At 41.3% G+C, this 13,359-nt stretch overlaps 1 protein-coding gene across 1 annotated transcript in view; it reads right to left on the reverse strand.

Moving 5' to 3' along the window:
* Positions 1-1,268: 1,268 nt before the first annotated feature.
* Positions 1,269-13,359, reverse strand: part of SORCS3 (sortilin related VPS10 domain containing receptor 3) — a 300,335-nt gene continuing 288,244 nt past the window's right edge. The window contains exons 23-27 of the mRNA XM_061458813.1: positions 12,960-13,091; positions 11,013-11,112; positions 9,028-9,133; positions 4,794-4,954; positions 1,269-4,180 (exon numbers count right to left, since the gene is read on the reverse strand). Coding sequence (XP_061314797.1) covers positions 4,116-4,180; positions 4,794-4,954; positions 9,028-9,133; positions 11,013-11,112; positions 12,960-13,091 — 564 coding nt within the window. The 3' untranslated portion in view covers positions 1,269-4,115. The remainder of the gene's footprint in view (positions 4,181-4,793; positions 4,955-9,027; positions 9,134-11,012; positions 11,113-12,959; positions 13,092-13,359) is intronic.

Raw genomic sequence — 13,359 nt, forward strand, 5'->3', positions numbered from 1 at the left:
TTTAATCCTTCAAAACCATGGTGGTGGTTTGGGTTTAATGCACTGTCCATCATCAGCAGGAATGAGATTCGGATTTGGTTTGTCAGACCTGGAATGTGTGTGGGAACTGACTGACGGGAACGAGTGGAGAACAGGTTATCTTTGCACACCCCTGAAAGCAAAGGTTATTCCAGAAGAAAATGCACACTCTCCTCCACATGCTCTTATTGACGGCAACTGCAACTGAGAAACTCTGCAGTCTCCAGTCGCTATAGCCTCATCTCTGATACTTCCAGGCTCTCAAGTACAGGTTAAACCAAGTAGAGGATCAGGGTGTTTATATCAGATTGATCAGGGTGTTTATATCAGATTGGTCAGGGTGTTTATACCAGATTGACAGCCATACAGAGCCAAAAGCTTCATCTAGTCCTCAGGTCTCATGCATTATTCCTAAAATACAGCTAATAAGGTAGAACCCATTATGAGGGAAAAACTGGCAATGATAGAGGGCACTGACCCAGTCTCTTGCTCTCACTTTCTCTCTCTTTTCCTCTTTATACATCACCACAGTATGGTAGGTATTTACATTCTATTCATGGCATTGGCTCTTTCCCACGTTAATCTACAGCTTCAAGGATTTCCATTACATTTTCATCAGGATAAAACTTGCAGGGGAAAAAACTTCATGACACCCTCAAGTTGTTATTTCTCAGCATGACATATACAAATAGCAGTGGCCAATACTCCATACTCTGCTAATGCCGCAGTTTGGTGCCTTCCAAAAGATCGCCAGTGCCCAATCCCAATTTGCAGAGATCCCATGGATAGACAGAGCCCTAGCTATCCCATTGGGACATACTCGTTACCCATCTAATATCCTAAAGGAGCAGCTTTCAGTCATAAATACAGGCTTTTTTTTCTGCTGCTATCATCCATAGCTGTGCCCTAATGCAGAAGGTATGATCTGGCAAATGTGGTCCCATGTACATCCTAGAGAGCTTTTTCCAGACGTAGGTGGAGCACACTGTGGTCCAGACAGCAGTGTGACAAACTATGTTAAAAAGTAGTAATACCCAATAAGTCTCACAGATCGTGAAGTTTGAACCAACCCAGGAATCAGGTAGGGTCTTTTGACATTTAATCCTTGCTCCATGGATTTTTGTTTGTTTATTTGTTTTGTAGTGCCTCTAGAATAATTTTGGACTGAAAATGTTTTTCTGGACAGATGTTTCTCAAAAAGGTAACTGTATAATTCAGAAATTTCACATCCTCCATTGAGATTAAATTTATTTTTAACAATTAAAAACGTTTCCATTTTTTCAACAGCTTACTCTCAACTTTTCATCCTTGCTTTGTCCCATCTGTTATGAGATATTTATTGGTCACCTTTAAGACTGTAAAGGGAAAAAATATAAAACAAATGCAAAAAAACTGCAAAAAAGAGTGGAAAGAAATTGTGAAAACTGCAATACTCTGCCTTTCTTTTTAAATCAATATGAGATCAATCCCATGGAAAACCTAGAAAACTCCAAACAGCAATGAACACTTTCACTTTGTTTCCTGGTTTATAAAAGAAAAAGCTAATACAGAAAACAAGGAGTATTCCACATTCAGTCCTCTAGAGCAGCTCACAAAAGCAGTCCCTCCAATCCCACTGATCAGCAAAGACTGAGATCAGCCCACAGTTCAGCTCAAGGCACACAGGCCTTGCTGTTTACATAGATCTCTCCCATCTAAACCTAAGTGGGAAGCTGTGGCCTCGCACTAACAGTGTTATCACCAGATTGGGACATTACTGTAAACTACTTTGGTGTTTCAGTAGAGCAGAGACAGTAATGCAACAGTTTATGCACATGCGATGGATGGAAACTCAAGGTTAAATAGAATCACACAGACATCACTCTTCAGCTTATATTAGGAACTAGAGCAGAAAAGTAAGGGAGGAAACAGAAAAATATTTTTAAATCAAAAGAAAGGCCCTACAAGCCTGACTGAAATGGAGGAGAAGGGTTGAGAATATTTAGCTTTCGGACAGTATTTCCCTACATTTTGGCTTTACAATTTGGGTCTTTAAATATGCCCTGTGTTTTTCTCCAAACTGTGTTTAACTACTTTTCTCTCCACCTGCAGACACATCAGGATTATAAACTCTGAAAGACATTCCAGCCCATCAACAGAGTGAACACATGTAGCTGAAGCTGGTTTGTAGCCATCTGGCACGTTGCAATGCAGAGAGGTAGCAAGTAACACCTAAATTCTAGCCATCTTGAATTTCTGTCCAGATGTACTAAAAGTGATGTGGAGTCCTGTATCCAGATCCTAAAAAAAGGGTAGCAAACATTGCCATTTTTGCCATCTGTTACCTCACAAACACTAGAACATCTTCCCAAACAAGCCTTCAATCTTCCTTAAATTCCTGCTGAGTCTTAGAACTCAATATTTGCAGAATAAGGTACATTTTTAACATCATTAACTCAAATGGATAAAAGTAACTCACCTCTAATTTAACCTCTTGCCCCAAAACTCTGCCATTCCTGAGGTATATCCTCAACTCAGTGTGCTAGAAGATTCCTAAAGAGGTTTTTCACTGTCTTTTCTTAATTAACCTCCCTGTTCTTATCAGAAAGCACCAACCCACCATGCAGAAATTACTCTGATGGCATTTCCATCCAAAATTGGAAGCAGCTGTTCTACAGCACGCATAAGAAAGACCTTTCCAAGCAAAGTTATGCAGATCTGACCCTCCATTCCCCTCTCCAAAGAGCAGTCCCTAATCACATGCATTATGTTCAGCCAAAATTTGTTACCCTTATGCATCCCGAATAGCACTTTACTTCATTAGCTTAACTTTTAAAAGCATGACTTGTCACTGGGAGCAAAGCTACTGCACCCTGGCCTACTGCTGAGTTCAGGTTGTACTGGGTACCGCAAGCACACTGGTATTTGCCCACACTGAGATGATGATAATTTCACATTTGTTTTCCTCATTTTCCCTAATAGATGTCACCAAGATCTTTCTCAGAAATGGATAACAGTGACAGAGGTGGACAGATGATGAACATTATTAAAATATGCATGACAGGCTTATAGTCTATCCTGCTAATATCCTTTTCTGCTCCATCATAGGAAATGATGCCCTATATATGAAAAAAAGGCTTGCAGTTCTACAAAGAGAAATAAACTATGCTGTTTATAGACAGCAGTGTCAGATTGAAATATGACAGACAACTGGAACACGGCTTGTAACCAAAGCGTGATTCAAATGCTCACCACAGTCCCTGGCTGGCTGGAGTGTACGAGAGCGCGCACATGTGTGTGTACGTGCGTGCATGTGCGTGCATGTGTGTATGTGGTTCAGGTTTTGTTTCAAACATATCTTCTTTTACTAAACATTAAATTATTTCCCAAGAAATAAAAAGCTATGTACATTGTAATTATCTACAATAGGCCTTCGGCATCCTCGCTATACACATGCACGGGGTTTGGGCTGCATTCATAAACTCAGGCGTGCTCCTTCACTGCTTATGGTGCTGTCCCCTCCAGCCAATCTACGGTCCAAGATGTGTGTTTGCTCTGATGTTTTTTTCCCTTTCTCAGCAGTCAACAGTGCCAGAGGGTGACTGAAATTAAAAGCAATTAAAAGAGGCAAGATCCTGCAAACAGTGAGACATGCATGTCATTGGAAAGCTACGGCTGTTGGCACATTGCAGAGCCTGGTCCAGCAACCCAGCCTGAGCCCTCCGGGATGATGAAATAGCTGATTCATGAGTTATTTTGAAAAAGGCTGAAAAGGGACAATTTACCTACAATGTGTTGCCTAAGGTACTATACCTGCCTGTTTAATTTGAATACTTAATTCCCATTCTGTATTTAACAGGAGGCTGGCATTCAAATCCTACTGCTCACTTGACTTGTTCTTTGCTTTTTCTTTCTAATCTGATGAGTATTCCTAAATATTAAGAACCCCTGCTATTTATGAATGCAGCCCTGGTAAACAGAAAAATCCCACCCCACCCCCTCCCAAATGATAATAATGACATATAACTCTTTTCTTTTTTCATAATAATAATAATTATAACAATAATAATTACAAATAAAAAAATCAGAAATGTTGTAGACCAAGTGGATTCTCAGTATTAAACACTAGTGCAGTTGGGGATTTCCTTTGTGCTTTCACTGTTGGCAATTGTTGAGATGCTTCCTGTGGAGGAGAAAATGGAGAAGAGAGTCAGGGCAGTGGCCTTAATGGTTTGTTCTATATTGCTTCTCACTCCTTCTTAGGATGTGGTTGTGTAAGTGTAATGACAGAAAAAGTGCTTAAAAGTAACACATCTTTTTTCTGCATTTGCAATAAGCATGGAGCGTGCAGAAAACTTGCTAATACAGCTCAGTTGAGCAGCAATAAACTCATTAAGCTATTAGGGACATATTCAATTATAATGATAGCACACCAACAGCGGAAACTTGGTTCAGCTGATTTTTCTGAGGGTTCAGGGAATTCGGGATGCCTTCACAGGAGAAACAGGGTCATGAAGAGGCATAGGTGTGAGCAACAGCTATTATTGCTATTGCTATTTTAGGTTTCTACTCTGGTCATGTACCACTGTGAGAAAAGCTGAAGAACTGTGAGAAAAGCTGAAGAACTGTAAGAAAAACTCCCTGTTACCATGTTGTAGAGAGAGATTTGCTCCCTATTTCTGTGCCTCAGGCTTTGCTTGTACCTGGGGTCACAGTGGCTGCCTCTCCTAATACCCCAATAACCAACAATTTTACCCAGACTGTGAAACAATCCCCAGCTGAGGGCTGTCTCTCACCCATCACTCGCGTGTCCATCTCTTTGTCCATCAGCTCCTCGGGGTCTGTGAACTCACTCAGAGTGATTTTGGGGGCATTTTCACTTTGGCTGACAGAGCCAATCATTTCCTGCTCCTTGTCATGCTGAACTTGGGCATAGATGTTAATCCAAGGGATTTTCCTGTGCAGGAAAAGAAAATGAGGGGTTAGATTTTGTAACACTGGGATCCTCAGCATGTCATTGACTGATCAGACAGATTAAACTGAGACCAATCCCAGAAATGCAGCCCTGACAGTGATGCAAATATCAGGTCTCAGAATGGTGAAAGCATCACAGTGAAGTTCAGCTCTGAAAGTGCCGTTAGCATCCACTAATTCTAACAACAGCCTAAAGCTACCCCAAATCTCAGGCCACTGCCTTCCTATCCTGTGCTTAAAGTCTCTTCCAGCTGTAAACCTAAATGTTTTGGTCCCTGCCCTTTTAAATAAGAAGTTGTGCACACAGTGGATACTGCACCCAGCTCAGAAAGCAGCAATCAACTAAGCAGAATCAGCTGCAACTGCCAGCTCTCCCAGTATTTATTATATGATCAGTGGTGCATTGGAAACCAAAAGTAAAAATCAATTTGAGCACTACTATCAACTGAGAAAAAAAAATAGCCTCACTTGCTTCTATTGACAGGCCCACTCTGACTCAGTAAGAATTGCCACATCAGAAAGAGTTATAAAGAATTGGTCCTGCCTCAGAGTACACAAAGGATTTAGACCTTATAACACCCACCCAAAGTCTATTTGTTGTCATTTCATTGCAAAAACAGTTTGCCATGCTAACACAGATCATGCAAATTTGCAGAGACTTATTTCCCCTTGCTGCTCAGGAAGCCATGAAAGTGAAGGGATTATTTCTTCTTCTTTCAAGAGAAGTTAACTTGGACTGCTAGAAAGATATTCTTGAAAGTCAGTTGGTTAGACAGATAGATAAGCCTAGCACAGATGGTTAGATAGGCCTAGCACAGATGGTTAGATAGTAATCCCTGGAGGAATGCAAGTTTAAAATGAGAGAACTGAAAAGTAATGTGTCAAGCATCACGGAGGTTGCTAGGATTATCTGTGTGTAGTTGCCTGTGGGAAGGTGACTGACTGGTTTTGCTAATGGCCCTGCTAAAATGAGGAAAATTCAGAGAATGTTTTCAGTGTCTTAAAGCACACAGGAGAGAGAAAGAAGAATTCAAAGGAGGCTATATAAAATGCCATACCTTTATGCTAACTTGTCTGCTGTTGGATATGTCAGAGATTGAAAGCAGTGGAAATTGCCTAGATTTGGCATTCTGTTCTTAACCAGCAGCAAGTCAGGACATACTTAGGATGTTTAGCAACAGTTAACAAACCTCATATTCTTCTCCCTGCCTTCTAACCTTTCTTTTTAACCTTCGGGCATGCTTTAAAGGCACTAGAAGACATAAGCGCTACACAGGGAATGCACATGTTGGATGACAGAGGACAAATGCATTCCTATAGGATTTAAGTGCCTAGAATACATCTGGAGGTGTGTAGACACATGGACAGGAGAACAAGCCTGGAGATACTGGATAACTTAGTTTTGCTTCCAAACAATGGAGTCGTAGAGAAGTGAGAGTCTTCTGAGGAAAGGTGAGAAAAGCTCTTTAGAGTTGTGAGGCAGAGGGCCTCCAGGTACTCCAGAGAGTTAGGGGAAAAAGAAACCAAGACAGCTGTACATACGTGCATCCGTACACACACACCTAACCCTGCTGTGCCTTCCAACATAGGTGGCCACAATGTCCCACTATACATCTCTGAGCACAAATGCACGCACACGCACTCCTGCATTCCTGTCCCAAGACACACATACACTAATTGCCCAGTTATTCACCACCCATACACATAGGATATTTACCTGTTGTATGCTCAATCTCCCAGAAAAGAAAAAATCTTTTTGCAGATTATTTCCCTATTTTTCCCCCTTCTTTCCTTTTCTATCCAGACTCCTCAACACCTCTCTGGCAGCAGTGTTTGACATGCCTGCTGGGTCTATAACTTGATGGATTCACAATAAGGAGTCTGTGTTCAAACCAGCAAAGCACAGATTCTACAAAATTTTAGAATTAAAAATTCATGGAGGCCCATGCTCTCCCCACAACCTTTTCCTGTAAGCAGCAGTTCTGTATCCAGGCTAGGATGACTTTTACTTAGAAAAGTACACGGCTAAGGGACCTCTGCATCCCTGAGAGCTAGAGGAAAGTTTTTGTTTTTACCTTTTTTTACCATTAAGAATTGTTGCATGTTCTCACTTCTGATCCATTGAGCCAGAAGATTCAGACAGAGCTGAAAAGTTGCTTTCTGTTCTAAAAAATCAAGCTAAGGACACTCTGGGTATCTGACTTAATTCTAAGCTTTGTCAGTCTGACCTGGGTTTGCTCTTTTGGCAACAAAACTAAGTGGATGAGCTTTGGGCTAAGCAAAACTTATGCTTCAACTACCTTACCCCTCACTCCCAATTTATGATACATTCAGTTTTCAGATAGATTTTAACAAGACAGGGTCTTACCAGCCCTGGAGCACAGCACTTGGCTGATGGCTTCTAAGCTCGAGTCTCAATATGCAAGTAGCACAAGAGTCAGTTTTATGTGCTGTAGTAGCATAACATGACCTGGAGACTGCCAAAGCAAAGAGGATTACCCAGCACCTCACTGCTTTCTGGTAGCTAAAATATACAGATCCTTCTTTCTGGTAACTGGTTGGTGACCACAAAGCCAGACATTAGGCCAAATCTAAGAAACTGTCTCACCAAGACACAAAGAAAAGCACAACTTACAAAGTGTTGTACCTACATCTTGACACATGTCCCAGTGAGACTTCCTTGCCTTCCTCTTCCTACATCTGGGACTGAGAGAAACCAGCAGCTGCTTTCCCAACAAGTTATTAAATCAATGCCATAAACAAGTCCCATGTTCCGTTCCCCGTTCACCTGGAAACCTGTATTACACCTCCAGAAGCTGAGCGAGGATTTCAATGTGCAACAAGCAAGTCACACTGAAGGCCTGGAAATCTGCACCTGAGCAGATTCACACATATGGGCTCTCTGGATATTGTCCTGGGCCACTGAAGTCAGTGAAGGCTTGGTAACAGATCTTAATGCAAACAGGTCAAGCACTAGAAGCAGCACAGCCCACTGATTTTGACAATGGTTAATGCAAGTGGTTAGAAATTCTGGGGGGATTTGAACCTGGAGACTAGGATAAGATACGTCTGTCTTATCATTCAGTTTTTAACATTGTTTGTATCCCACTAGCATCATTAGACTACTCAGCTTACCTTGGGCTGCAGAAAAGCTAGAGGAAGAAATATAGCTGGAATCTGGGCAAGAAAAAGTATAGCTTCCCAATTTGGAGGAACTACTTATGTCCAGTTTTAAGTTGTTGGGTTTTTTTACAAAGTCAGGCTCAACTTATGCTTCTAATACAATATTTTGCCACTGGACAGAATCAGGGCACACAGACCATTTAACACAGTAAGTACTGTAATGAATGCAAACTTCCTCCTAAGGATCTCCATCTGCCTAATATATATTCTCGAAAGGCAGCCCTTCAGCAAACAGGCCATTCTCATCCCAGTTTTGCCAGTTTTGTTTCACAGCTGGCAGCAGCAAAGTGCCATGGGCCAGCCCAGATCCTGCCTGGAGGCAAAAGGTTTATATTAACATCTGGCAAAGAAAATCTCAGCACAGATTCCCAAAGGCATTTTGATGCTTAACACAAAATTTTCTGGCTTCGAGTCTCCCACCTTTAACATAATCACACCTGTTCCTCTGCAAGACTAAACTATTCACTTTGCAAGATACAAATGAGATACTGCTGCAGTAAGGCAGTTGGCCAAATGGATATAGACTGTATGAAGACATCCACTGTGCATTTTCTTGACTAAGTCTGCATTGTGTAGCTCCGTACTCAGTGAGCACACAGTGTCCCCATTTCTGATCTATGGTACAAACACATCTGCTGATGCAGGTCACAGTCTGAGTTCTGAGCTTTTGCTGATGTTTAAGAGCACTGAGTTTGGGGTCGAAGGGCAGTAGATTGTCTTTTCTCTATATCTGAGAAATAGGGAATTATACCAGTCTAAGCCTTAGGCCAGCATAACCCATTCTTCATCTGCAATCCAGGAACTGATCTGCCTAGAGTTCCTGTAAACCACCCAGTGCTTCTTCCTCCCATCCCCCAAAGTTTCTCAACTTACCTCTTGAATTTGTAGATTAAAAAAACAGCCAAGCCTACAAATACCACAGACAGCAACATCAGCATCGCCGAACTGCTGTGACCCGTGCTGGAATCAACAAGGGGTGCTGCAGGAGGAAAGGAAGAGCATTACATCTGCAAGATATTATTAGGGAACACATAACTCCCAGAGAGTTAAGCTTAACTCTGTTTTTCCTACATCTGCTTTATCACCGCTGCATGGTGCATGCTGTTTTTGCAAGACCAATCAGTAGGAAACAAATTGTCTCTCTTGTCCTTTGAAAGCCAAGCTCATTTTTCAAGACGGTGCAGTCTAACATCTCTTAGTGAAAGGCACAGCAAGCCATGCTTAGCTGAATGGCTGACCACTCCTGTGATAGCACTCTGGCCTATTGCTTTTCAGCCTTTTCCAGGGACATGTCTAATGCATGTCTATTCCCCTTTGGAGAAGCTACTTCAAAGCATCTGTTAACAGCACGACTCCCATTTTCCAAAGACGTGTCTGTCTCACATGTGACAGGGATCTTGTCTGGTGAGAAGCCTCAAGGTTATTCCTTGCTTTGGACCTTACAGTCTTTTCAATAGAGTCAGTAGGGGAGCCCAGAGCAATAATCTTAGACCCAAGCATGCACTATGTTATAGTATTTTGTAGACTTGATCCATCCATTGTCTCTAATGATGCACAAATGATTCTAAGTAGCAGCTGAGTGTTTTTCACTCCACATAAATATTTGGGTTTGTTCTTTTACTATTCTCTATTCCTTTCCTGTCACCCAGAAGACGGTACAAAGTCTATGTAAATAGAGTCACTTTGGTTCCATCACCAAATTTTCACACCTAAGAGTCTGATACTGACAGTATTCTGCTTCTACTGCTTCGATGGACTCATGTGCAAATCAACTGACTGTCATTTCAACTGAGTCAAAATACATGAGAATAACTGAGCACTTTAAGCTAATTCCACACTTTGCAATGTCTTACTAAAACAAACCCAGATTCTGAATCTGGAGTCTGCAGATATTTGGATTTCATTTGTGGTTTTGCACATTAATTCATTCCAGCCTATTCTTATTAACATCTGACTCTCACCCCCACACAACAGTCAGACAGTGAAGGCAAAAAGGCATTACCTGTAGCATAGGTCATGAGCTTTGGTTTAGCCCAGCTCTTGGCTCTCTGAGTCTCATGTCAAAAGAAGGTAAAGTGTATTATCATGGGACATGAATCCCAATCTTTTTAAGTGGCTACCAGCAACTTCATATGCACAAGATCCCACATTTCAGATAATGGCAAGGGTAAAAATAAATCCATCATCTCCTCTGTAGTCATCGCTGTCTCAGAAATAGCTGGGAGCTTTACTCTAGGCTGGGCAAAATTCTCAGCAGTAGCTGAGAGCTTCACGCTAGGGTGGTTTAAAGTAAAGAGGGTGATGAAGCTTAAAGTGACTATTCATTACTTGGAGCAAAAATGGAAATAAGTAGCATTGAAATTTAAATAAGTTCTAATTTGTAGAAGTCAATATTCAATATTTCCTGTAAGAGGTCTATATCTTCTTTTCATGAGTATTTTGCCCCTATAAAGCTTCTTGGCTAGTCATAACATTAACAAACCCTTTGCAATAAGGATTTGATCCAATATCCATGATAGTAATACTCCCACTGAATAACACAGGTTCCCAATGAGGGCTTGATAGAACACCATTTGCCTGATTTTCTAAAACACTTGAAAAACATCAATGCACTAGTTAATTGAGCCGTAGGGAACCCTTAAAAGGTACTTTTAGTACTTGTACAAACTGGTGCATGAAGATGCCACTGCTGGATTGCTTTTCATACTTGCTTCTACACAGACAATGTCTCAGCATGATCAGTCCTATGGACCCCAGTAGCACATACCAAACTGTGAGTGCTCTGATGTAGACTAGTTCTTCTAGAGTTCTCTGAAGCCTCAAGAGAACCACATGTAAGCATTTGACTTCACACTCACCTAATGTTAACTGAGTGACATATACAACGACTTCAACACCGGGTTTCAGTTCAAACTGGACCAGGTTCTGGTTGAGAGCATTAAAAAGGATTTCTACCACCTGACAAAATAATAAGCAATATAGTAGTTACAATATAGAAGACAACAAGTTGTGAAGAACATTCAGGAATGCATGTAGCCTAAGAATGGTGACTAACACCTCTTACTGGCTTCAGAAAGAAAAGGGAAGCGAGAGAATGAGGGTGGAGAAAACCATGTACATGTGCTTTAGACAGAATTGAGTCCCACTGCATGCAAGTCTCCCTTACAGGACTTTTGAGACTCACACAGTGCATCATTCTACCTCTCCTGGGAAGCAAACCAAGAAAAGTTAGCATTCTTTTTTCCTATATTGAGGAGGTAAAAGAGGAGTTAAAAGAACTAAAGATCTTTTCACTCTCCACAATGTCCTGTGAGTTTGATCTAATACACTTTGAAATCACTGACATACTTGCTTTTTATTTGTGGATGATGGAATTGATTTAGGTGGTCCAGCCTACTATTTCTTTACTCAAATAGGCTGTTGGGAATGAAACAATACAGTTTTGATGATTAATAGCAAACTTGCATATCTTTCCTTCATTTAGAAGAGGGGCCTTGGACTAGGTTTATCCATGGCTCAGCAACTCAGCTGTGCTATTTGGTTGCCTCAGAGCACATACCTGGCATGTCACACTGGAGCCTGAGTTTGTTAATGCCCAGTCTCCCTAGAGTAGTTCCAATGGTCAGGGCACAGCTACTGAGTAGTTCTGATGGCCAAAGGAACCTGGATTGTAATCCAGCGCAGAGCTCCTCAAATGGAAGCCAAAACCAGGTGCCAAAGTACAACTGAGCACACTGTCAAATAAAATTAGAGCACTAGAGCTTCAGGCCTCACTGTCAGCTAGTCAGAAATCTAATCTGAGCCGTCTGTATAATACTGACATATGAAATATTGGCAAACCAGCTTGTTTGGAGTGGATTTTAATATGGGCAGATCCTACTGAACAGGACAGAAATGACTTCAAGAAAATCCCTCCAAAAAGCCTTGCAAACCTTCCCACCACAATGTCCCTCTTATGCACACTCACCACCATAAATTTAAGAGGCCAGCTTTGCTAGCTTCCTAGAACAAATGTCATACACTGAGGGCACTGACTTTGCTCAGTGGGTGGCAAGAGCTTCTACAGAATTCAGCAGTCCTCTGAATTATTTCATGTTTAATCACAGAAGAGTTACTTCTCCAAGAGTTACTTCAAGATGGGCTCACACATAGCTTGCATCCAGTAAAAATGCCGCATACAAGAACATTAGCTAAAGCTAAGCAGCCTTTCCAGCAGTACTTCACTCCTTTGCCTTTATAAGAGCTGATTTAATCGCTTGGTAATTCTACTGTGAAAGCTTCAGCAGACTAGTGCTGTTGTTCCTAGCTCTTCCCTTGCCTGCATATCACTGTTGCTATTCATCACTGTAATTACCTATTTATCTAAGTGGATGGATATTGTAACTTCCAAATATAGTTTGCACACACTATTCACTGCTGCAGAAAAAAGAGGTCTTGTTCCAGTGATATACGAGCTGAAGAGTTTCATGTATTTTTAGTAAACCTCAGTATATTACCTTGCTGCTTTGGCCTCTGTCTATTAGCATTCCTTCAGGGAGTAGAGGGAGTACATATTAAAGGTTCCTTTGGCCATAACTACTTTCCAAAGGACACGCTACATATCTAGGAAGAACCACTGCTGGTAGACTGACATATCTCAGTGAGGTATCAGAAAAGCCTTTTTTTTTTTTAATGCCATAAACTATATTGCCACAGTTCCAGATGATTCCAATTCCATTGTGCTTATTGTAAACAATATCCAGTAATACACAAGTTAAGTAGCCCATCTCCAAATGGTATGAATGTTCCATGAATCCTTTCCTTACTTGCTCCAGATCAGCCTCACTGCTTTTCCTCCTCTCTGTTGTGTTTTTATGGGGCAGTATGAAAAGTTCAGCAGAAGTAGGCAGCCCAGGAAATACAGCTACCAAGATCTGTTCATCAGGGATACCAGTCACCTAAAAGAAAAGTAAAAAGGAGGTCTCTAGCTGTTATTCTGTTACTCATGTTTCCATTCACTACAGGTAACACTCTTGCATCAAATTGTTATTTACCAATTCCATTGTAGGTGCTGTGGTCCTAATGAGCTGTTGTGACCATTTGATGAGTGAGAAATAGAGGTTTGGCTACTGGTTCACTCCACTTATACAAGCAAATGTAGTCTTGACAACACACCTGAATCCAAAGATCTCAACACAAAGTCCAAACCTACCATGTCTCCAGATC

This window comes from Pezoporus flaviventris, unplaced genomic scaffold (assembly GCF_033815535.1).
Source record: "Pezoporus flaviventris isolate CSIRO_AGI_PZ_B2104156 unplaced genomic scaffold, CSIRO_AGI_Pfla_v1 ptg000029l, whole genome shotgun sequence".
In the NCBI taxonomy this organism is placed as follows: domain Eukaryota; kingdom Metazoa; phylum Chordata; class Aves; order Psittaciformes; family Psittacidae; genus Pezoporus; species Pezoporus flaviventris.